The 24880-nt window shown below is 40.9% G+C and overlaps 5 protein-coding genes across 5 annotated transcripts; 3 read left to right on the top strand and 2 right to left on the bottom strand.

The window, feature by feature from the left end:
- The first annotated feature begins 668 nt into the window (after positions 1 to 668).
- Positions 669 to 4206, top strand: BCR41DRAFT_361449 (Glutamate/Leucine/Phenylalanine/Valine dehydrogenase-domain-containing protein). Its single transcript, XM_022025536.1, has 3 exons — positions 669 to 947; positions 1076 to 1291; positions 1499 to 4206. The coding sequence occupies exons 1-3, from the start codon at positions 766 to 768 to the stop codon at positions 4158 to 4160; spliced, it is 3060 nt and encodes a 1019-aa protein (XP_021877318.1). The 5' UTR covers positions 669 to 765; the 3' UTR covers positions 4161 to 4206.
- Positions 4207 to 5716: 1510 nt separating this feature from the next.
- On the top strand, positions 5717 to 12781 carry BCR41DRAFT_361447 (ras guanine nucleotide exchange factor domain-containing protein). Its single transcript, XM_022025535.1, has 7 exons — positions 5717 to 6355; positions 6725 to 7091; positions 7669 to 7952; positions 8919 to 11324; positions 11477 to 11940; positions 12173 to 12223; positions 12742 to 12781. The coding sequence occupies exons 1-7, from the start codon at positions 5912 to 5914 to the stop codon at positions 12758 to 12760; spliced, it is 4035 nt and encodes a 1344-aa protein (XP_021877317.1). The 5' UTR covers positions 5717 to 5911; the 3' UTR covers positions 12761 to 12781.
- A 443-nt stretch (positions 12782 to 13224) lies between these two features.
- On the bottom strand, positions 13225 to 19132 carry BCR41DRAFT_361446 (ras guanine nucleotide exchange factor domain-containing protein). The gene is made up of 6 exons (XM_022025534.1): positions 18797 to 19132; positions 17688 to 17826; positions 17238 to 17398; positions 14481 to 16877; positions 13875 to 14338; positions 13225 to 13570 (listed from the first exon to the last, which is right to left on the bottom strand). The coding sequence occupies exons 1-6, from the start codon at positions 19046 to 19048 to the stop codon at positions 13516 to 13518; spliced, it is 3468 nt and encodes a 1155-aa protein (XP_021877316.1). The 5' UTR covers positions 19049 to 19132; the 3' UTR covers positions 13225 to 13515.
- Positions 19133 to 20019: 887 nt separating this feature from the next.
- Positions 20020 to 22995, bottom strand: BCR41DRAFT_361441 (kinase-like domain-containing protein). The gene is made up of 8 exons (XM_022025533.1): positions 22757 to 22995; positions 22504 to 22514; positions 22189 to 22348; positions 21916 to 22065; positions 21331 to 21338; positions 20840 to 20971; positions 20526 to 20718; positions 20020 to 20386 (listed from the first exon to the last, which is right to left on the bottom strand). Exons 1-8 carry the CDS (start codon positions 22842 to 22844, stop codon positions 20061 to 20063), a joined length of 1068 nt encoding a protein of 355 aa, XP_021877315.1. The 5' UTR covers positions 22845 to 22995; the 3' UTR covers positions 20020 to 20060.
- A 248-nt stretch (positions 22996 to 23243) lies between these two features.
- Positions 23244 to 24850, top strand: BCR41DRAFT_361439 (RXT2-like protein). The gene is made up of 4 exons (XM_022025532.1): positions 23244 to 23414; positions 23561 to 23613; positions 23714 to 24534; positions 24639 to 24850. Exons 1-4 carry the CDS (start codon positions 23374 to 23376, stop codon positions 24798 to 24800), a joined length of 1077 nt encoding a protein of 358 aa, XP_021877314.1. The 5' UTR covers positions 23244 to 23373; the 3' UTR covers positions 24801 to 24850.
- Positions 24851 to 24880: the final 30 nt, after the last annotated feature.

The following is a 24880-nucleotide window of genomic DNA, read 5'->3' as shown; positions in this document are numbered from 1 at the left end:
AATTCTATCCGCATTTTAATTTCTTAGCCTCTTTTTGAAAGACACATCTTGCATCCAATTGACAAGACAGCAGTGCCGACGAGAGGAACAGAAGTTAAGAAAAAGATAATTGCATAGGAAGGTAGGTTGTTTAGGAGCTGAGTGTATCCGTGAGTAAGTGAACAGAGGTAAGGATGAGCAAGAGAGTGAAGGAGTAAGGCAAAGAAGTGAGTGAATGAATGGGTACACTGAGCGGTCTGCCCCTTTTTGGTTCTTCCCACGAAATTCAAAAAGGAAATCGATCCCCAGGGAAAACCATAATACGTATATACTTGTATTCAATTCAATTAAATGTAACACCAATAGTCAAGCTCTTTTTCTAAAAAAAAAAAAAAAAAAGAAATGCTGACTTGAGTGACCAAATACAATAACAATTTAAACATTCAGCCCAAGATGACACTGCTAACGCATTCCAGATGGTCCAACACAAAGCAACTAAGGAGTCAAGCAAACGCCTTAAGATCTGAGTATACCCATCATTTCCATGGGTTCGTATAAAAAGCCGCACTGCAAGGCCTTTTTTTCTTTTTTTTTTACTTCTTTTAATCTTTGCTTTGTTCATCTCCAACTCATCTTCACTCCTATTTCTCTTCTCTTCTCTTCTTGCACTCTCTATACTTTCTTTCTTCTTTTCATTGCATTCTCCATTAGCATTTTTTTTTTTTTTTATTTTTTTTTATACATACCAATAGACATTGTTTAATACCGCATTCATATAGATATACCATGACTGCTCCTACTACTGAGACCCAGAACGGTCAGCCCCAAACTCTCAAGAATATCTCTGGATACATCGAGAATGCCTTCTCCGGAAAGGCCGACCAGATGGTCCAAGTTACCTCGTACCTGAGCGAGAAGGGCTTCATCCCTGCTGCTCTAGCTGAGAATGAGGTCTCCTGGTTCTACGGGTAAGCGAGTGTTTTTGTTTTTTAAAAAAGCAAAAAGGCGTAATGGTCTGTTACAATAGCGAGCTTGGACGGTGATTGAAATTTTGCACGTATTAAATCTTTTTCAATTGCTTCTTGGAATATCCTAGAAACCTTGGTATTGATGACATGTACTTTGCCTCTGAGTCTGTCGAGTCCATTGCCAACCACATCATGGCCCTTTATGGAGCAAAGATCTTTGCTTATACCAAGAACGACAATGCTCTTGACATCAACCTCGAGCGTGAGACTGAGGAGGGTGCCGTTTACATCCACACCTCTCGCCCTGGTGTTTCGCAGCTCCATGGACCCCAGCATGAGAAGAGGTAAACCATCTGAAACACAGAACAACCAACTAATTAGCCGCGGCTAAAAGCATGGACAAATGAGCAGGACCGCAACAGATTTAATACAACAGAAAAGGCACTGGTAGAATATGCGTCTAATCAATGATCCCTTTGTTGTCCCTTTTTTTATTTTATTTTTTTTTATTTTTATCTTTTTATCTTTTTCTCTTTTTTTCTTCATTTTAGAATCGATACCAAGTACCTTGATGTCAGCAACACTGAGCGCGCCTTCCGTCTGGAGTCATACCGCTCCAAGGGCACGGTCTCGTCCTCATCCTCGACTCAGCTTCGCACTTACTTTGTCCGCCAGTGCCACTTTATCAATCCCAAGCCCACCAAGGAGCAAGAGACTGACATTCGTGAGACTGCCGACAAGTCTTTCCTCGAGAAGGCCACCGAGAACACCCTTGAGATCTACTCTAATATCATGAAGTTGGCTCTCGCCAGAACTGGCCCTGTTATTGAGATGTTCGAGGTCGAAGGCACTCGTGAGCGCCGTCTCGTCATTGCATACAAGCAGCAGACCACACAGTCGTTTTTCTCGGCCATCTCTGATTTGTATCACTACTACGATTTGTACTCAACCCGTAAATATGTTGAGCAGTTCTCCAATGGTATCACCATCGTCACTCTCTACTTGAACCAGCTCCCCAAGTCGACTGCCCCCCCAATTGAGCACTCCATCCACCAGATCATCAAGGAAGCTTCGCTCATCTACTGCTTACCTACCACCCCTCTTCAGAGCTTCTTCCAGACCAACAAGTTGTCAGTGCAGGAATCCATCTATGGTTACATTGGTTGGATCTTTGCTCAGCACTTCTTGAACCGTCTCGGAAACGAGTATGTCTCTCTTGTCAACATCCTGGATGGCAGCAACCCAACCCACCAGGACGTCTTGACCAAGATGAAGAAGCGTCTCCGTACCGACACTTTCACACGTGATTATATTCTCGAGATTATCAAGACTTATCCTGAGCTCGTCAAGCTGCTTTACATCAACTTTGCTATGATCCACTATGTCAACCCCGCTGTCAACTCGCTTCAGCCCACTCTCTCATACCAGCGTCTCAAGACTGACAATGTCTTGACCGATGAGGAGCTTTATGACAAGATCAAGCGCACAACCTCCAATTCTCATGAGCTCATGGTCTTTGAGTCGTTCTTGATCTTCAATAAGCACGTCTTGAAGACAAACTTTTACCAGCCAACTAAGGTCGCTCTCTCCTTCCGCATGGACCCATCATTCTTGCCCGAGATTGAGTACCCTACCAAGCTTTATGGCATGTTCTTGGTCATCGGCTCCGAATTCCGTGGTTTCCACTTGCGTTTCCGCGATGTTGCTCGTGGCGGTATCCGTATCATTCGCTCTCGCAACCGTGAAGCCTACTCTATCAACCTGCGCTCACTGTTCGATGAGAACTATGCTCTTGCCAACACTCAGCAGCGTAAGAACAAGGATATTCCCGAAGGTGGTTCCAAGGGTACCATTCTCTTGGACGTCAACCAGCAGGATAAGGCTTTGGTTGCCTTTGAGAAGTATGTTGATGCAGTTCTTGACCTCTTGATCGTTGGTGAGACCCCTGGAATCAAAGAGCGCATCGTTGACTTGTACAAGAAGCCAGAGATTCTCTTCTTTGGTCCTGATGAGGGTACAGCTGACTACATGGACTGGGCATCTGCTCATGCCCGCGAGCGTGGTGCGTCGTTCTGGAAGGCCTTCACTACTGGCAAATCGCAATCCTTGGGAGGTATTCCGCACGATACCTATGGTATGACCACTCGTTCTGTTCACCAATATGTCCTCGGTATCTACCGCAAGTTGGGACTCAAGGAGGAGAACTGCCGCAAGCTCCAGACTGGAGGCCCTGACGGTGACTTGGGTTCTAACGAGATCAAGATCTCGAAGGACAAGACCTGCGGTATTGTCGATGGATCCGGAGTTTTGTACGACCCCGAGGGCATTAACCGCGGAGAGTTGGCTCGTTTGGCTGAAAACCGTCTCATGATCTCAAACTTTGATGTCTCGAAGCTGTCGCCAAAGGGATTCCGTGTGTTGGTTGATGAGGCCAATGTGAAGCTGCCTTCTGGTGAGATCATTGATGATGGTCTTTCCTTCCGTAACAACTTCCACTTGAACTCGATGGTCGATGTCGATGTCTTTGTTCCCTGTGGTGGTCGCCCTGAGGCCGTTGACCTTCAGAACGTTAGCCGTTTGTTGGATGCTGAGAACCACCCCCGCATCAAGTACATTGTTGAGGGAGCCAACTTGTTCTTCACCCAGGAGGCTCGTCTCCGTCTGGAGCGCGCTGGCGCTGTTGTGTTCAAGGACGCTTCTGCCAACAAGGGAGGTGTGACTTCATCCTCATTGGAGGTGTTGGCTGCCTTGGCATTCACAGATGAGGAGTTTGCTGAGCACATGCAGGTGACACCCGAACACACCCCTGCTTTCTACGAGGAGTATGTCAAGGAGGTACAGACGATCATTGAGCGCAACGCTCACCTCGAGTTTGAGGCCCTCTGGAGAGAGCACCAACGCACAAAGATTCCTCGCTCGATCTTGTCGGATCAATTGTCGTTGGCGATTGTCAAGTTGAATGAGAACTTGCAGCACACCTCTCTCTGGGATAACTTGGCTCTTCGCAAGGTCGTTTTGGAGGAGGCTTTCCCTAACATGTTGTTGAAGCAGGTTGGACTTGATAACTTGATTCAGCGTGTCCCTGAGAACTATGTGCGCGCCATCTTTGGTTCGTACTTGGCTTCCCGCTTCGTGTACAGATACGGAACAGAACCTAGCCAGTTCGCCTTCTTTGAGTTCATGACCCCTTACTTCTCCAAGGTTCAGCAGTAAAAAGTCGGACAATAGTGAACAAAAAAAAAAAAAAAAAAAAAAAAAAGAGATGGATTTGGTTGGCGTCGTTTCTTTTTGTCATGCAAAAAAAAAATATCATCGGACCATAGAACTTGTCATCATCATTTGTATATAGTAATATAGTAGCATTAAACAAGAATAAGATTATAATTCTTTTATTGAAAGCGAAATGTGAAATGTGGTTGCAACAATGAAAACAAGTCACCAATGAGGGATCTTTCATGAAGCACTATAATTTTACAATCGAACTGGACCTGCATAATGAATGTGATTCGGCTCAATGTTCCTGACGATGTGTAATGTGGTTCAGAAAAAAAAAAAACAAAAAAAAAAAAGTGTTTTTCCTCTGTTTGAAGAAAAATATGCTCATAGGAATATGTTCATGATAATGGTCTCTTGTGGTGCACACGTGTCAAAAGAAAGTGAACAGGATGGAGGGTTCGTTTCCGTCTTGATTTTCTTCATGAGGATAAATGTAGAAGGAAGAGAAGGAAGAGAAAAGAAACAATACAAACATGATGGCTCAAGTTTTTGCTTTCCGTTTGTTTATTGTATTCATACAAATGTGCATTAATGCATAGTTCGACATGACGATATTGAATCGGTCGTGCTTCTTTAGAAGTTGTCCCATCAAACAAGAATAAAGGTAAAGTGCAAGAGCACAGACAATATCAAGAACTCATTAATACTCAACACATTTAAAAAAAAAAAAAAATCAAAAGAAGAGGAAGTATAAAGTGTCATGGTCCAACAGTTATTTAGAGCATGCAGGATCTTGAATCATGAACTGTGATTACTGGACAATATTTCATTCTGGTGATTGCACATGAACGTATAAGAAAGGATTGAGATGGGGGGTTTTTTTTGTTAGTCTATACTACATTTCTCTCTCCTCCACTCTCTTCGAATCATCCCAGAAAGCAATGCGAAGAGGATGAACCTATTGGCTAATAGAGAGGGTCAAGTGGGCCAATGTCGTCCTTACTCTTTCGTAAAAGAAAAGAAGAAGGGCATTGCCAGTGGATAAAAACAATGCTCACTTGAGACCAAGATTCATTTGAATCGTGTTATTCAGATAACCTAATTTTGCTAATGTTTTTCAGAAACATTGTGGACCATGCTCGAATGCAAAATGAAAAAGAGCAAACCAGTTAACCGCATTTGACACATTGTTGTTTGTTCATGAGAGAAATGTAAAATATAGCAAAATAGCAGAGAGCAGTTTTGTTTGATCAATAAATGTATCGAGGACTGGCCCTCCCATTTAATCACTCGACATTTTTTTTTTTTTTTTTTTTTTTTTTTTTCTTGACAGAACCTAATTGGGTTAATAACACGAAAAACAAAATCGCACACTTGCCCTGCACCTTTTACATCCACTCGTTCTTTCACCCGTCCATCCTCTTCGTCGCCATCATCTCACTCACCCTACTCACTCCACCTCCTCCTCCTCTTTCCTTTTTCTTTTCTTCTCATTTCAATCATTCCAACCAAAAACTCATTTCTTCAATCTTTTTTTTTTTTTTTTTTTTTTTTTTTTTTCCCTCTTCTTATTATTGTGATAGTGTGTCTACTTGTACTTTTATCAACCTTGTAATCAATCCTTACACCCTTACTCTTCTATATACACCATCCTTCCTCTCTCTTTCTTACCTCTTTAGCCCAGTTTCTCCCAAGTTTCAACAACATTCTACTCCCACTTTCTCTTCATCCTCTCCTTCTTTTTCTCAATGGACACTGTCAGGATGCCTCACGCAATAGAGACAGAAAGAACTTCTTTGACAGCAAATGCGGCAACAGCAGCAACAACAGCTTCAATACCATCAGCATTAGATGGTACCACCACTATTACGACAACGGAAGGATCCCAACCAGAGTTCCCTCCGTCTTCAGAAGAGACATATCCTTTTGTTGTTGTCAAGGCACTTTACCCTTATCGGTCCACAGACACAACCACTATCTCACTTTCATTTGAAAAGGATGATCTGATTCAGGTAGTGGCCCAACTGGAATCTGGCTGGTGGTATGGCTTTTGTAACGATAGCCGTGGTTGGTTTCCATCTAATTTTGTAGAGGAGATCACTCAGGCCGACCTAGAGAATGAACTAGGTCTCAGCTACAGTGCTGACACTGACGAGGACGAGGACGAGGACGAGGACTCACAGGATGACCAGGCAAGCATTTTTTTTTTTTTTTTTTTTTTTTTTTTTTTTTCCTTCGGCCTTTTTATTTTCCATTCAGACATAAACATGCTGATGTATTTTGTGCCTCTCCTTTTTTTTTTTTTTTATTTTATTTTATTTTATTTTTTTTTAAACCTTTGCTGGTAGTAATGTTGGTTATGTTGGGTGTTGTGTTGAGGTCTTTCTTTTTTTTTCTTTTTTAATGTGTGCTTACAAACGCATGAAGGATAAAGAAGAGGATGGTGAACTAACATCATCTTTTTCCCCTGCCTTTAATAATTCATGGGACTGCCGGATCTCGCATATCATCTTGCTTGATCATGTAATGCTACTTCTAATAATGGTAAAAATATTAAATAGAGTAATGATGATTTCTGGCTACCCAAGGCAACACCAGATGGTCAGCTATATTACTTTAATACCCGGACAGGGGCATCATCCTGGTCCATTCCTACGCCATCCTCAAAAGCAGGACATTCACAACAGGACAACTTCAACAGCAACAACAGCAGCAGCAGCAGCAGCAGCAATAGTAAAACTGGCAATGGAGTCAATGCATCATTATTATCATCATCATCATCATCCTCAGCCTTTTCTGCAACCGGCACAGCGCCTGGTGCACACACCAATGCGATTATTCCGTCCATATCTACAGCTACATCAACGATCACATCCCTTCCTTCATCTTCTAATCCATCGGTTTTATCTCCTCATCGCTATCGTGCTGGTAAGTCTGCATCAATACGAAACAATATGATCCAATGCACTTTTTTTTTTTTTTTTTTTTTTTTTTTATGTGGGATTATCATTATTATCATTATCATTACCGTGTTTTTTCCCATGGCGAGTTTTTTTTTTTGTCTTCCGATACACAAAGAAATCGGACTAAAGTTCGCGTTATTTGTGTTCTTGTGCCATTCTTTATTGAGTATTTTATTTTGATTTATTGAATGTCTTCATGAGTTGTGACATGGTTGGTCATCCGATGCTGATTTGCGATGTGTGCGATATGCGCACTGGCACTTTCGACTTGACCCAAAAATGACCTGTCAACAATAACATGAACAACGGACATTGATATACACATTTACTCATCCATAAACACATCTCATTAACGGACAAGGATCCTCTTTTTGTATTATCATTACTATTACTATTATTATTATTATTATTATTATTATTATTAACACTACTACTATTGTTATTACTGATGGATTGACTATTACCATTCTTACTATTACCGTCATTTCTTATACCATCTCCGACGTACCCGCGCGTCCCATCTTTTTGAAATGTGCTTCCAGACTCTGCTACGGCTGAAGGGCCATCGCCTAATCTCGAACCCATGATTACAGCTACTTCGACTACCCAGCATAGCCCAACATTAATTCGTTCTTCGCCAACAGATGAAAAGGGGGGCCTAAAAGATGTACAAGAGCATGAGCAGATTATAGACAAAAGCCAAAACACTACTAACAATGGTAGCCGTGGTAGTGATAATAGTCATACTCATGCTCTTGAGCCAGCTGAGACTGACAGCCGCGGAGGGTCTACGCGTCCCAATTCTTGGCAAGCATCAGCAGTACCTGTAAGTGTTTATTGCTTTATTTATTGATTGATCATGCAAGGGAACATTTATATGATTAGGATGAATGACCTAAGCAAAAAAAAAAAAAAAAAAAAAAAAAAGAGGAATGCAAGCTTTGGGGCGGAGCTGGTAACTATGGATGCACAAAAAAAAAAAAAAAAAAAAATTGTTTTGTTGTCTATTGGCATGTGCCTAAACACGGACAAGGATTAGAAATGGGACTTGGAGCTTGTCCTGGGTTTAGCAAGCGGAAAAATGAACAGGGAATATTTTTTTTATTTTTTCCTATCAGCACAAAGAGCGCAATGAAAGATTATGATATGACAAGAGAGAAGCTCAGGACTGAGTTTTTTTTTTTTTTTTTTTAAAAAAAAAAAAAAAAAAGAGAGCTTTTTACCAAGTGTTGTCCTATCCTGAACTTGCCTTGTCATTTGCTCTTTATCCAGGTCGTTCGTTAGTTTATAAAGTATCAGAGATGGATATAGACATGACATTGGCTAATATGCATATAGACAACAGCATATTAAGTACCAAAAAAAAAAAAAAAAAAAAAAAAAAAACATGGGCTAGAAGAGTTGGCATGTGCGTACAGGTTCAGAGCAGCATGCTTGAAGATAATACCAGAAACTGAAATGCAGCACATGAAAAGCATGAAAAGCATGAAAAGCATGAAAAAGCAAAAAAAGGAGCTTGCATATTTACTCTCAACCATCCTTCGTTCTGATGGGGAATGATCCGATAACTAACAACAACATACGGGGTTGCTGTTCAAATTTATGTGTTTTGACATGGTTATGGTTTTCCTCATGGAATGTTTGTGCTCTGTTTATAAATATGTTTGTGTGGAGCAGACATACCTCCATACCTGCCTTACCTGTCCTCCTATTCGCCTTTCTTCAAATATCCTAATATTATGGATTTTTTTTTTTTTTTTTTTTTTTTTCCTATCGCTTTTGCATGGTCTAGACAAGAGCAGGCTCTCCAGTGTCGCAAGATGGTCAACAATCTTCGAACCAACCTCAACCAATAAGCGTTCGTAAGCCCTCAACTACACTCAGTGCGCCGATTGATCAGGTGAATGGCTTACCGCCCTTACCAGCAGTGCCCAATCCCTTCGAATCTGGTCCTACATGGGCTTCTCTTGCAGAGCACATTTCTGGTACATTGCACAACCTAATCCAGTCTGCAGAATGTGGATACAAGCCCTACTACCAGATTCAAGCATCACATGTGGTCGAGTCTGTCAGGGTAATGCTTTATGCTTCAGGGACGATTGACAAGGACGCGGCCCCAATTCGACGACATCGGGCACTCAAGATCCATCACCGTCAAATCATGGCTGCTCTCTCGAGACTTGTGCTCTCTTCAAAGATGGCCTCTAGTGTATGGCCTGCTGAAGGCGCTCTAGCGAAGATGAGGGCTGATGCAGACGACGTTGCGAATGCTGTCAACCAGTACATCACAATGGCCCAGGCCCTTGGTGTTACAGTCCATGATGTGGATGCAAAGCTAATTCTCGATACTGACATACCAATCGAGTCTAAGCCCATGAAGCTGACTCGTGCCCCCTCCAGCAATGGACCTCGACCTTCGATTGATGCAGGCTCCGAAAAGATCCCATATCGAAGATCACTGGGATCAGCAGGTGTCTTGACTCAATTGGACTACTATTGCAAGAGCGCTTGCAAAGCTATTTCTCTTCTCTCGCTTCAGGTCAACAAAATCCTGGAAAGCCCTCAAGGCATGAGCTTTGGGATGAGTAGCGCAGCACCTAATCCGCGCCCACTCTCTGGCTCTGCTATCATGAACTCAGCCCAGTCATCACAGCTAGTGGCACAATGTCAGCAGACTATTTCTCAAATCGGATCTTTGTTGACACTAGTGAGTGAGTACTACACCAAAGTGCTGGCTGATCATCCAGCTATCAAAGATCACATTTTTTTGGATGTCCGAGTTTCGAAACAAGCTCTGTACAACAATGTGGCTGCACTTGTAATGGCGATTCAATTGGCAACAGATCCTATGGCACAGACGACGGTTTTAGAGATGGCCTTGGAGGCCATTCAAACTGCAGAGACATCTGTCATGGATTTGACATCCGCAGCCCGCTCACTTGCAGCTGAGAATGACGAGGCAGAGAAGATTATGCGCCCTCGAGTCGTGTCTGAGGCTAGCTCCACACTAGTGAGTGGTATTAGTTATACAGCCAGTAGTGTCCATCGTCAAAGCGAGATTGATGATTATTTTTTGGCTCGGGACTCGGACATAGAGAGCGAAACAGTCAGGAGTTCACGCAATCGGTCTGATTCCCGTCCATCGTCCTTAGCATCCAGTTCATCCGCCTCTGGCCTCTCCGCGCCTACCACGCCAGGAACAGAATACACGGTCCGGTCCAATTCGACCGCATATCCTTATTCACAACCTACGCCCTCCTCTCCCCTCGAAATCATGCCGCCAACATCCCGCCCCAGCATTTCCATGTCACAGAAAGCCGATGCTCGGGGCGCCAAGCTGAAAAAGATGCTGGGTGAAGATGCACCCACACCGAAGCCAGCCAAGGCAGTCGAAACTCCCTGGTACTTGGGCCACGACTACTCACCTACTGACATCTCTTTCAACATGGAGGGCCATGTACGAGGTGGCACTTTACCGGCCCTTGTGGAGAGGTTAACTGTGCATGACGGCTATGATGCGAACTTTGTGCAGACGTTCTTGCTCACTTATCGCTCGTTTGCGTCGACTAGTCAACTCTTTGCACTCTTGTTTCACCGTATCACTATCTCGCCACCCCCTGGTTTAGACGCGAACGAAATGGTGATTTGGACAGATCGAAAGTTGACACCGATTCGATTGAGAGTATTCAATATCATAAAGTCATGGCTTGAGAACTATTACATGGAGGATGAAGAAGAAGATCGACAAATCTTGCCAAAGATCAAAGAATTTGCGGAATCGGGTATCTTGCGGGATTCGATGAGTTTTGCAGCTGTACAGTTGATCAAATTAGTAGAGAGGCGTGAGACATCGGATGGCTCTTTCCGTAAAATGGTCCTAAACTTGACGACACAGGCACCACAGCCGATCACGCCAAGGAACCTAAAGCGTGTGCGCTTTATGGACCTGGATCCTTTAGAGTTTGCACGACAGCTAACAATCATGGAAGCCAATCAGTATAATAAGATCAAACCAGTCGAGTGTTTGGCTAATGCATGGATGAGTACTGACCCAGAGATTGCGGCCAGGGCCGCTAACATTAAGAAGATGATCGAGACCAGCAATCTGTATGCCAATTGGATCAATGAAATTGTATTGAGTGAGAAGGACATCAAGAAGCGTGCGCTCATCATCCGCCACCTGATTACGGTTGCAGAGGTAAGATAGATATATATATATATATATATGCTTATTTGGTTGCAATATGTGGTGGTTAAAGAATCAAATTAGTCAATACTGAAGGCAAATTTATCTTTTTTATTTGTACATGTCTTTCTTTATTTTTTCATATTATTTATATTTATAAACAGAAACTGCGTCTGCTCAACAACTTTAGTATGCTGTACTCCACTACAGCAGCTTTAGCATTGTCACCCGTTCATCGACTGCGAAGGACATGGGAATTGATTCCCTATCGAGTCATGAATACATTCACACAGCTACAGCAGATGACAAGTCCAGCAAAGAGCTATCGGGACTACCGACAGGAGCTACATTCCGCCAACCCACCGTGCGTTCCTTTTGTGGGTGTGTATTTAACAGATTTAGTGATGATTCAGGATGGTAACCCGGATTTCTTAAAGGGTACAGATCAACATATCAACTTTTATAAGCGAGTCAGCACTGCAGAGGTTATCCGGGAGATTCAGCAATACCAATCGGTGCCTTATTGCCTGACGGTTGTGCAAGAGATCCAGACATATATCCGGAAAGGATTAGATCATGCCAAATCAGTTCAGGACCTGCATGAGATGAGCGTTGCATTGGAACCAAGGTGCGTTTTTTTTTATTTTTTTTTATTTTTTTTTTATTTTATACTTTTACATCCGATTTCCTTCATTCCCTCCTTTCGCTTTTCGTCATGACGGCGATTGTTTAAAGATAAAGCGAGTATCTACTTTCTGGGTTTCGATGGAGTTCTGACCAATTCGTCAATGTTTTTTCTTTTCTTTTTCTTTTTCTTTTTCTTTTTTTTTTTTTTTTATGATATGAATAATCGATAACAGGGAGGGAGAGGAAGAAAAAATCACTCGATTGCTATTCGAATCTGGATTCCTGTAAGAAGTCAAAAAAAAACAAAGCAAAACAAAACAAAACAAAAACAAAAGAAAAAAAAAAAAAGAGAGAGAGAGAGAGAGGAAAAAAAAAAAAAAAAGATTGGCGACCTTCCTCCAGTCCCGCGGGCCAAAAAAGAGGACATTTTTATATCCTCTCTCTCTCTCGTTTTCTACTGTTTCAATGCCTTCCTCACTGACCTGACTTTTTCTCTTTTTTTTTTTTTTTTTTTTTTTTTTCTAATTTTATACCTTTTTTTTTTTTTTTTTTTTTTTATCATTCATCGTTCATCTCTATGTCCGCATCCGAATTGTCGATATTTCTCATCCTCTCTTCTCTCATCCTGTACTTCTCTCTCTGGCTTTTTTTTTTTTTCTTTTTTCATAATTTATTATCTCTTGTGCATTCGCTCATTCACTCATGTATTCATTTTTTTTTTTCTCTTTTTTTTCTCTTTTTTTTTTTTTTTTTTTTTTTTTTTTTTACAATTCGGTATAAAAAAAAAAATTATGGAATATAGCCCCAGCTCTGTACAATAAATTATTTATTATTTTTGAAAAGGAAAAAAAAAAAAAAAAAAAAAAAAAAAAAAAGCCATGCTTGTCTGTTGCGCATTGGCCGTGATTGAATAGTCTAAAACCTTAAAACCTTAAAACCTTAAAAAAAAAGCTTGAGGTCATAATAATAAGTAGTATATAAAGTAATGTAGTTGTAGCAGAAATAATGATAATCTACAATCCAGTGGCATGAAAAACCTGGTTGATATGTTCGACAGTGTTGGGTGATGTGACCTTTTCACTAGGAGGGCCACAAAAAATCAAGCCCAAATATAAAAAAGAAAGCAAGTGATCGAAAAAAAAAAAAAAAAAAAAAAGAAAGAAAGAAAGAAAGAAAAATGGGAGTAGAGAGTGGGTGTCAGTTCTTTGAAGGACTTTTCTTTTTTTTTTTTTTTTTTTTCGTAAATAAAATATAACTTTAATGTAAAAATTAGAGAAGAAAAGGAGAAAGAAAAATCGTAGACAGCCATCGTTCTCTCAAGATTATGACAAAGGTTATATGATCTGGATGATCTGCCGTGAAAAAAGAAGTCGATGTTTCTTGTTGGGAAATGTCCAATTGTTCTGATTGTCCAACTGCCAACGAAAATTAAAATAAATTAAAAAATAGAAAGAGAAAGTAAAAAGGAAGTGGTCCAGGGATATCCAGGCACTGCGGATGTGTAGACTGTAGGCGTATGGTGTGATAAAGTGTTGAGTCGCCGGATTTTTTTTTTTGTTCCTTTCTCTTCTTCTCTCTAGAGCATGCCCGACTCTGTTAATAGTCTTGCCATTCTTTCATCGCCACGTTCACTGGTTTGTGGTTAAAGGACGAAAGGAAGAGGAAGCGAACGATAGTTTTTTTTTTTTGTGTGTGTAAGAGATGGCAGAGCATCAAATATTTCAGTCAGATAGTTTCTTTAAATTGGGAAAAATAACATTTCCCTTTCCTTTCCACCTCTTCTCGCAACCAAAAAGAAAAAAGAAAAAAGAAAAAAGAAAAAAAAAAAAAAAAAAAAAAAAAAAAAAAAACTATCCATGGCTATACATCCTCCATAAAACAACAATAATAACAAGAATAATCATAAAGTAAGGGGGTGAGGAGAAAGGAACTTACCGAGGTTCCAAGGCCAGACTCATGTCATATAAATCTGCGACTGACTTTGTGCCATCGAGACCGCGTCGGATGAAGGCTTGGATTTCAGGGACGGCTGTGAGACAATAAGGAACAGATTGGTACTGTTGAATCTCGCGAATAACCTCTGCAGTCTTGACACGCTTGTAGAAATTAATCAGATGATTGGATTTCTTCAAGAAATCCCCATTTCCATCCTGAATCATCACCAAATCTGTCAAATACATGCCCACAAAAGGTACGCATGGTGGATTGACCGAGTGAAGCTCTTCACGGTACTCAGCCCAGTTCTTGACCACACCCATCAAGGATTGGAGATCCATAAATGAAGTCATCGTCCTGGCTGGAACTTGTTCCCAAGTTCGTCTTAAACGATGGATTGGTGACTGCGAAAGTGCTGCCATCGTAGCAGACAGCATACTGAAGTTGTTCAACTGGCGTAGTCTCTAAGTGCGCCAAATACATAAAAATAAAAAAAATAATAATAATAATAAAAGATCAATATCATTAAATATAAGGATTCAGCAAAGTCACCAAATGACAAATACTTCTAACCACGGCATCCAATAATTCAAACTTAATACTCACCTCAGCAATCATAACAAGGTGGCGGATGACAAGGACGCGCTTCTTGAGTTCCTTCTCGCTCAAGACTAATTCGTTGATCCAGTTTGCATACAAATTACTGGTTTCGATCATCTTCTTGATGTTTACAGCCTTGGCAGCAATATCGGGGTCCTCACTCATCCAAGCCTTAGCCAGACACTCAACCGGTCGAATCTTGTTATACACTGTTGCTTCCATGATTGTTAACTGACGCGCAAATTCCAAAGGATCTAATTCCAAAAATTTAATTTTCTTCAAATTTCGGGGTACGATCGGCTGTGGAGCCTGTGTTGTCAAGTTCAAGACCATCTTCCTAAACGTTCCCTCAGATTGTTCGCGTTTCTCAACCAGCTTGATCAGCTGTACTGCTGCAAAGCTCATTGTATCTCTCATTGCTGTCGAGCCTGAAAAGTCTTTGATCATCGCTAGAGCCTCCCTATCATCCGGTTCATCATCCAGATAATATGTCTCTAACCACGATTTGATAATGTTGAAGACACGTAGTCGAATCGGCGTCAGCTTCTTCTCATTCCAGATCTCCAGCTCTTCTTGCTCCAGTCCCAGTGGTGCTTGGATCGTGAATCGAAGGAACAGATGCTCAAACAATTCTTTCGTGGTCGTGAATGATCGGTATGTGAGTAGGAACGTTGCAATAAAGTTGGGATCCAATCCATCATGCAATGTCAGTCGTTCGATCAGTGCAGGGAGCGTGCCTCCTTTCACCTGCCCATCTGCATTTAAAACCAGATCTCCTGGCTGGTAGTCGTAATTCAAGAACCAGTACTGAGTAGACACTCGCCCAGGCACATCTTCTCCCAAAAGCTTCCTTAGCTTATCTCGAGTATCAAACCGACCTGGGTGGGTGGTACTAGGAACTCCTGAAATCGAGTCAGTAGGCGAAGTTGGAAAAGGGAATCCTCCTTGAGGATTTCGGGATCCATACTCGTTGCCGGGTGTCTGTGGCTGATTTGAGAGGTTGGAGTGACTCGAGAAAATAGATGGTTGAGAATCAGATCTATTACGTGGAAGAGTACCGGTACCGGAACCATGATAGCCACTCTGAGAAGTTGGTGGTCGTGGTGTCATATCTGGTTCAATGTCAGAGTCATTATCATGGTTGTTGTAAATAATTTCCTCTGTCGTACGCTCCATGCCGGGTGTGACGGGTGCTTTGCGACCATATGGTTCGTGTTGTGGCTTCAAGGCTGCATGGTCAGCCGCATCTTTTTCCTGAACTAAGGTCCGGACTGCATCAACCAAGGTCTGCGAGGTTTTCTCTGTAGTGAGGGCCGTATTGAGGGCCAAATCCAAAGTTTGACCAATGGCCAACAGATCCGTGGCTGACTGAATAGCCATCACTAATGAAGCCGTGTTGCCATGGAGAGCCTGCTTGGCCGTTCTAACGTCTGCAAAGTACTTTTCAGGGATAGTAGAGTTCTCGTGGTGGACGCTAGCATAAAAATCGGTGACGAGGGTTAACAAGGAGCCAAGCTGTGAAATGGTCTGGCGTGCCTGTGTGACTAATTGAGCAGATTGTGCAGTGTTCATAACAGGCGCAGAGGCCGAAACACCATTCTGGCCGCTGTTGCGAAGTGCGGGTGAAGGGTTCTCGATAATCTTTTCAATCTGCATCACCAGCACATTGACGGCTTTAGAAGTGCTCTTGGAATAATAATCCAGCTGGCTCAAAATGCTCTGAATACTCATCTGTGAACCAAACACTTTACGGTCATTATTAACAGCCCCAACACCATTTTCGCCCCTGAGCGACGCATTTGAGAGAGCTCGATCAAGTGTTTTTGCAGCAGCCTTGGCACGGAGTGGACTCTTGACATCAGTCACCAGCCTGGCATCCACCTGATGAACTGTAATGTCCACAGCCATAGCGGTAGTAACATAGTTTTGAGCTGCAACCTTGACTTCCTTGGCATCATTTTGAAGTTTGCTAATAGCGTCAGCTGCAGGCCAGACACCGGAGGCCATCTTGGCCGAGAGAACGAGCTTGGAGAGCGCAGCCATAATCTGTCGGTGTTGCATTTTGAGCGCGCGATGCTGCCGCATTACTGCCGCGTCCTTGTCGACTGTGCCGGAAGCATAGAGCATGACACGGATAGCTTCGACAACAATCGATGATTGAATAAGATAATAAGGCTTGTAACCCTTCTCTGCAGATAGTAACAGGTTATCCACGGCTGCATTTGTATGCTCCTGGAGGGATTGCCAAGTTGGCTCAGGATCGAATGGGTTAGGTAATATTGGCAATGGTGGTAGACCCTCGACCGAGTCTTGTGGCACTGCAGGCGTCAGACCTGAGGGTTTACGCACGGAAGTCAGAGAAGGAGAAGGGTCTGTGGAGGAACCAACGTCTCCAGCGGAAGCCTAGAATTGAGGAAGGAAAGGTTATGAGTCGACCGCTGATTGGGCAGATAAAGTAAATTGAAGACAAGCTCATTATAGCTCAATAAAGTTGAACAATGGCGTAGAACAAGGGTAAACACTCGGCTGTCGTTTCAATAGTCCTTTTTTTTCTCTTTCGTTCCCTTTTTATATATATATATATATATATATATATATATTACCACAACAAAACTACGAGAATATAAATAACAGAGTAAACCAAAAAGCTTACTTGACCCTCATGGGCCAAGCAGGCTCTATACAGATGTAACTTTGTTACTAGGTTGCGCATATCGAGCACTTGTTGGGGGAAAGGATCATCAATCATTTTTTTTTCTTTACCTTGTTGACAGATTGTGTACTTGAGGCTCGAGAGATTCCAGGTCGAGTTTCCTGAGTTTGATCATGTTCTTCCTCGTCCTCCTGGTCTTCTTCTTCAGCCTCAGAGTTGTACCAGTCATTGCCATTGGATGTTGACTGGCGCACCGACCATTGTCCTTGACCTGATTGAGAAGAAGGAACGAAGAAAAGAAGAGTTGTCGTTTTCATGTTAATAAAATCGATAGCATGCAGGATAGTAAGATTAAGGTTACAGAGAAATGAAATGATCTTAATGGAAGGGGTTCTCCACATCCAAAAAAAAAAAAAAGCTCTTTAATTTCCATCCGGGAATCCCCAACAAGACAAGAGAATGCCACAAAGTAGCTCATTTGTTTGATAGGGAATTAAAGGTCCAGCTAAAAAAATAAAAATAAAAAAATAAAATAAAATAAAATAAAAAAAAAAACTTGCCTATAGCATCCAGGTCTGTGGCGATGCTGGTACGATCTTCGGACTCTGGAATCGTCCAACTTGATTCATGTGTGCGTTGGTTATAGTAGAAGACTTGCCCATCATCTGTTGTTTGGGGTAACCAAAGGTCATCAGCACTCTATGATCATGAAACCAGAAATATTTCAATATTAACATGTCAATATTAAATGGACCATAGGCTAGAATCGGATGATGTGTGTGCTCTTGTTTGCTTTACTAAAGCATTTGTATATACTAAAGCATCCTCTAAACTTGTCAGGATTGCCCAAACATTCATGCTAATGAAAAACACACATGCAAAAAAAAAAAAAAAAAAAAAAAAAAAAAGCTTGCTCCTTGTCTAAATGATTGCCGCATGCTTTTTTGTGTACTCCATGTGCATCCTGCGCTTTAATATAACCCTCAATTCCGTTTTGTTAGTCTTGTTGGTACAACAAAACAACATCGCATCTTGAAGGATACTCTCTCCTCTTTAAAGTTCAACCCATTGCTCTCTCTCTCTCTCTCGATCATTCCTCTTCTACCTTTTCTCTCCTCTTTTCCCCCTTTTTTTCTTAATATTAAACTGGGCTGGTCGTTGTAATCAAGCAGTAAAGTATGCTCTCGACTGACGGGCTAACGTAATTTGTGGCGAGTAAAAAAAAAAAAAAAAAAAAAAAAAAAAGTACTTCATTGAGCAGATAGAGAGAGAAAAGAGAAAAAGAGAGAAAGGGGTTGGACTCAATAACCCCAGTGGATAGAGGCATTGCATCCGACGCGCCTCAATTCCACAAGATGAGCCTGCGGTACTGAGCAAAAGTAAAATAGAGAAAATAAAAAATAAATTTCTTATAACAAATGCCGTTGTGTTGAATGTGAAAAATGTGGTTCGATGTACATGTGCATGGAAGACGGAAAATCAATGCTCTGTTTGATTTGTGTGTTTATTGCCCGTACGACGTACGTTACTGACAAAAGACAAAGAGTAAAAAGAAAGAGAGGGTTCTTTTTGTCGATGGTTGCTTTGGTTGATTTGTCATATAAAAAAGAGTCTAATGGCATTCAATGTATCCTTTGGTCATTTGAGGGTATTTTAAAAAGATACTTACATCTAGGTCATCTTGGTCTTCTACATCCTCCTCCTGGCTATCAAGGTCTTCTTCCCCCAAAACTTGGACATAGTTAGAAGGGAACCAACCTTGTCGACCATCACAATGACCTGCCCACCATCCAGATTCAAGTTGGGCTAAAACCTGGATCACATCATCTTTTTTAAAACTCAGGTTGGTGCTATCCTCGGATTCATAGTCATACATTGCCCTGACCAGGACCTGAATATCAGCACTCTCTTCAGGCACCATTGCTTGTTTGTTTTTTCTATTAAAATATTAGTTTGACTAAATATAATAGTCAATAGAGTTGATGTTGATATATATATATTTGTATAAGAAATGAAAAGTAAAAAAAAAAAAAAAAAAAAAAGATTTAAAGATTAAGAATGAGTGGAAGAGGAAATGTGGTCTAAATGGCACACATGCTACACACACAGGAGAAAGTGAAAGGGAAGGTGATGGAAGTAGTGCGGTAGATTGACTAGTAAGGATGAAGAGGAAGAAAAAAAAAAAAAAAAAAAAAAAAGCGTGGGATGATGAGAGAATGAGGAAAAAAAAGAAAGAAAACAAAAGGCTAATAATACGACCACTAACAGGAGAACAGAGGAAAAAAACAATTAGGGTTCAACAGCATTTCGCTTTGAACATACACCTCCGCCTCCAATGCAATCAATGCTCAATCTTTTGCTTTAAAAAGAAAAAAAAAAAAAAAAACCAGCTAGCCTAACAAACTGACGATGACCGAAAAATAAAAAAAAGATTGAAAAAAGTGAACGAGAATGTGAAAGCGAGAGAGCGAAAGAGAGAGAGAGCATTCCACCCACATTTTTATCTCTCCACATCGCCGCATTTGAAGATATTGAGCAATCATGAAAACTCTCTATAATTCATGTTCGTACACTTTTCATGTCATATATATATCCCACAATGAAATTGCCCCATGCATCCACACGCATGCAAGGGTTCTTTTCTTTCTTTCCTCCTTCATCAGATTTAATCCTGTCAGATAAAACTTCCTTCACACCTCATGGATGGCTTTCTCCTCTTCTACTCATCCACCCATCCCAAATACGTTCTTTCTTACAAATCATTTTCTATTCGCGTGTATGAGTGAATGTGTCTACATTTCATCAATCAGTCATAATTTGCTTCTTTCAGTGCAATACATCTTATCCTCCTTCAATCTAAGAAAGTCTTTTTTTTTTTTTTTTTTTTTTTTTTTTTTCCTTCTTTTGATAGTTATTATATTCTTCTTTCATTCTTAGACCATATCCACGTCTCCCTGATGGATTACATGAGACACATCCTCAGCATGAATTGCTCGCAAGTCTTCATGACGCTTGCCACCCATCTTGTTGAGTGCTTTGACTGCGCCCACTACATGGCGGAACTTTGTACGTGCCGACATCATCGATGGTAGCAAGTCATGAGGTGCTACGCCCTCCATTTCCTGATCCTGCTGTTGTTGTTGCTGAGTTTCCTGGTGATGAATCGCAGACAGCGCCAACCATGGATGATTCAATGCCTCCTGTGCTGTCATCCGGCGACTAGGGTCCACTGTTAATAAGCCATTGATAAAGGACTTGGCTATTTTTTAAAGTGATCTCAGACCGTTATTATTATTATTATTATTTTTTTTATTTTTTTTTTTTTTGGCCTACAATAGCTGGGTCATTTACTGATGCAAGTGAAATATGCAATGGTATTAAAATAAAGCAATACATACCCGTTTCAGAAACACCCTGCCAGTATTCAACAGGACTGAACTGGTACTCGGCATGAAGGATGGCATGCATCTCGTCCATACTGTTCTGACGGTCAAATGGTGTGTAACCACAGAGTAAGAAGTATGTGATTACGCCCAAAGCCCACATATCCACAGGTTTGCCATGGCCAGATTTTTGGAAAATTTCGGGAGCCTAAAAAAAATACCAAATAGAGTATTGAAAATCCAACCGCTTTCATTTTAAGAATTCTGCATGGCGCAAGCACATTGAAGTTGACAAAGTAATAAAATAAATAAAAGAAAAAAATATTTACCATATATCCTGGAGTTCCACAGGTTGTGGTCAGTAAATGAAACTTTTCCTGATCAATGATCCTTGAAAGCCCAAAGTCAGCGATGAGAAGCTCACTGTCCTCTGCTGCTGTTTTGAAAAGCAAATTTTCGGGCTGTGCGCAAGGTTTGCCGAACAATATATCAAGGGCAAGTCGATAGAAACAGAATAAAAAGGTCAATCAACGATCATATCAACGACATATCAAATAAGAAAAGGGGGAAAGCGTAAAAAGGGGGGAAAGGAAGTAGTAGCCAAAGAAAGATGGCAAATATGCTCGTCGAGAGTTAGAGAGAATAGTCGATTCAAATGAGACAGGAAAATACGGAAGCCAACAATATATGATAGCAAAAGCAAAGCCCAGCTACATTAATAAAATAAAATGGAACAAACAAATAGAAAAAATTCTTCCGAGGAGTTTTTTCTATACTTAACATCTGATGGGAATCCTTTTACAAATAGGAATTTTCTTACCTTCAAATCTAGTAGCCATGAGTATCCAGTTCATATCAATGGAGCAATCAAGTGAAAAAGAACAAGTATAAGAACAGAAATGAACCAGGACAGTTAGTTTGTCTTGTTTTGTTTTGTTTTGTTGTTTTTTTTTTTTTTTTTTTTTTTACTCGTGCCCCGTCCTCGAACCATATCCACGCGAAACTAAATCGCAGGGCTCTCTTCCATCATTACTTCCTATTGATGTCTTTCCTCACGTCCATTGTGTTTCATTGAACCAAGCTCTCTTTTTACAACCCCATGTTTGCTTTCCCAGGAAAAAAGTAACAGCGGCTAACTGACAATCAGAAAAAAAAAAGGGAATAAAGAGACATGGTCATGGTGCTTTATGATGGCGTAAATTAGTGATGACGCCACGGCTCTATGAGCACAACCTGAGAGCAATCAGTGGAAGACATAGTAATGCCAGGGTAGAATAGACCACCACAAATCGTATTGTTTTTCTTTATCATTTTTTTAACCTGTCTCCTTGTATTCAAGTATATTCCTTCACATTAGCCAAAATTTATTTTCATGCATTTTTTTTTTTTTTTTTTTTTTTTTTACCTCGGTGAACAATTCCTTGCTCGTGCAGATAGGCCACGGCACTACAGATGGTCCTGACCAAGTTGGCAGCATCATGCTCATAGTAGTTACCCTTTCTGCAAATTCGATCAAACAACTCACCACCCTCAGCCAAATCTGTGACCAGGTAAACTAGAAAAAGTAAACAACATAGACGCGTTAGACCCTTTGTATCATGAGGAACATCAAGGAAACAAAAAAAAAAAAAATAGTTTAAAGACAAATTGACAATAACAATAATAAAAATAAACTCACGGTTGTTCATGGTCTCAAAAAAGTCCACGAGGGTCAGAATGTTGGCATGACCAATGGAGATGCGACGAAGGACAGCAATCTCATTGCGGATCATGTGTTCTTTGCCTTCCATCAGTTTCTTGTTGATCACCTTGACAGCATATCTTTTTCCAGTCTCAATCTTTGAGCATAAATTTGTTTGAAAAAGGGTGAGAAAATAATAATCCCAAGGGCCGTCAGATTAGTCACTCAACCACTCATCGTTGCAGCTGTTCCTGGACAACAAAAACAGATTATTTCTCATAAAAGATTCAGTAACGATCGAAATAACTTTACATGGACAGCCTCTTTGGATATGGATACGGATATGGATATGGATATGGATATGGATATGGATATGGATATGGATATGGATATGGATATGGATATGGATATGGATTTAGATTTGGGTTGTAATCCCGAACGAGCAATGAAAATAATAAAAAAAAAAGTTTTGTATGAGAGGACTATTCGTTAAAAGCAAAAGAGAGATAATGATGAAGACAGATTAAGATGGAATGTAAGAGCAAAGAGAAGCAGCTATCAGTACCCTTGACGACAGCATAGGTGCCCTGACCCAGGGTCTTGCCAGTTTTGTACCGACAAGGCACAATGGCAGGAGTAGAGGTAGCAGACATGACTCAAAAATGGATATTAGAGTATTGAATGGAGGTTGTTAGTGATTGATTGATAGGTGATAGGAGCAATGATACGTGTTACGTGTGTGAACAAAAGAAGTGTAAAGAGAAAGAGAAAGAGAAAGAGAACAGAGAGAGAGAGAAAATAAAGGTTTAGTTCTTTGCTGAGACCACGTTCTTACACCGACTCCTTTCTGGGGACTACAGTGAGCTTTACTTTCTACGCGCAGTCACACTGGACAGACAAATCTTTTTCTTCCTCTTCGTCTCTGCATGCATCCACAACTTCTTGTTCACGCACACACACTTACTCTTTCTTGACCGCAAGTCTCTTTCCCTTTTTGTATTTCTCTCTCTCTCTCTCTCTTACTTTCTCTCTTTCTCTCTCTCTCTCTTTCTCTCTCTCTTTTTTTTTTTATCCATCATATTTAAAGCGTTTTAATTTTTTTATTTTTTTATTTTTAATCACTGATTGTTGGTCATCTGTAAATAATTCACATAATATCACCCATTCTACACGCTCCCAATCATGGAGACTGACCACTTGATGACAATCAAACATGCCAAAAGGTTTTTTTTATTTTTATTTTTCTTTATAAATCTGATTCATTTCTAGAATTTTCAGGCTGATGCATTCGAATTCCTTTTCTGCCACTGTTCCTTTTACTAAAATAAGCAATATTTTTATTATTTTTATTTTTACTTTATTAAAAAAGCAGAGCGATACCTTACACAGAAGCACCGGTCCTAGCTCCCATTCCTACATCAAGTATGTGTTTGTCATTTCACTTACGAGAAGTTGCAAAATCAAAAAAAAAAAAAAAAAAAAAAAAAAAAGACTAACTTTTTACTTTTTTTTTTTTTTGCAGGGGCGAGAAAAGTCAGGGAGGAAAGCTCGGACGAAGAAGAAATTGGCTTCGTGCCGCATAACCGAGGCAATAAACTCAAACGTAAACCCAACCCAACTACAGGAGGTTGTAGGCTCCACATTCCTGACTTGCGTGGAATTAACAGCAACTACAGCAACAATAACAATCCAAAATCTTTGGACGATAATACCAATGAGGAAGAGATTCGATCCAACTTTAGACGCTCCCTCGCTGCCTCAGGAGTAGTAGTAGGGACAGGACCGGGACCAGGATCAGGATTAGGAGCAGGAGCAGGAACATCCTCCATCATGAACGGCATATTAGGAACAACTATACAACCAGGATCTAAATTAGCTGCTGCCATCAGTAAACGTGAAGTGATCCAAATTCGACCCACGTCAAGTTCATCCTATGGTGTAGATGAGAACGGTCATGCAGAAGATGCGCTCTCGGATGATGAAAACCCCTATGCGGGTATCAAAATCAATGAACTCTTATCGCCTCTTGAATCCTCAACCGAAATTTTACAAAGACCTCAATTGAGAAAAATCTTTCAGAGTCCTCAGCTACAGATCATGGCTGTTCATGCCATGGCCATGATTGAACGCGAGAAGGCTGTCAACAAAATGATGAGTCGTGTGGCCTTGATCCTCCAAGGAGACGATCCACTTTATCCACAATTAGGCTACGGTATGGGCGAGGGTTGCTCCACGGCTCTAAGGGGAATGCCAGACCAAGCAGAATTTATTAATGGAAACAAGGAGTGGAAGAAGAACGGAGAGGATCGGGAACAGGTCCAAAAGACTCTTTCTCTACTTATGGTAATGATCTCTGAAGTCTTTTAGTAGTCTCTCCTTCTCTCGGCTTTTGACATGTTTTCTCATTTATTTTACGATCCTCTTCATTGATTTCCAACATCGTTTAGGAAAATATCAACTGCAGTAACCAATATATTGATCTGTTGAACGAGAGTCGAGATGCGGTCAATCATGTTTCTAAGCAAAAGAAGCGATTATGGAAAAAACTCAAGGAAAAGCGTGAACGAATGCGGCGTCGAATGCATCCCAAGACCACACGGGACCACTAGTATTTTAAAATGAAAGTTAGATGAAATAAAAAAATAAAGTAAAAAAGAAGAGAGAAATGGCTTACTATTTTATTTGAAAA

This window comes from Lobosporangium transversale (assembly GCF_002105155.1).
Source record: "Lobosporangium transversale strain NRRL 3116 chromosome Unknown BCR41scaffold_48, whole genome shotgun sequence".
In the NCBI taxonomy this organism is placed as follows: domain Eukaryota; kingdom Fungi; phylum Mortierellomycota; class Mortierellomycetes; order Mortierellales; family Mortierellaceae; genus Lobosporangium; species Lobosporangium transversale.
The sequence above is the reverse complement of the archived record's forward strand: the minus strand, read 5'-3'. Positions and strand labels throughout refer to the sequence as shown.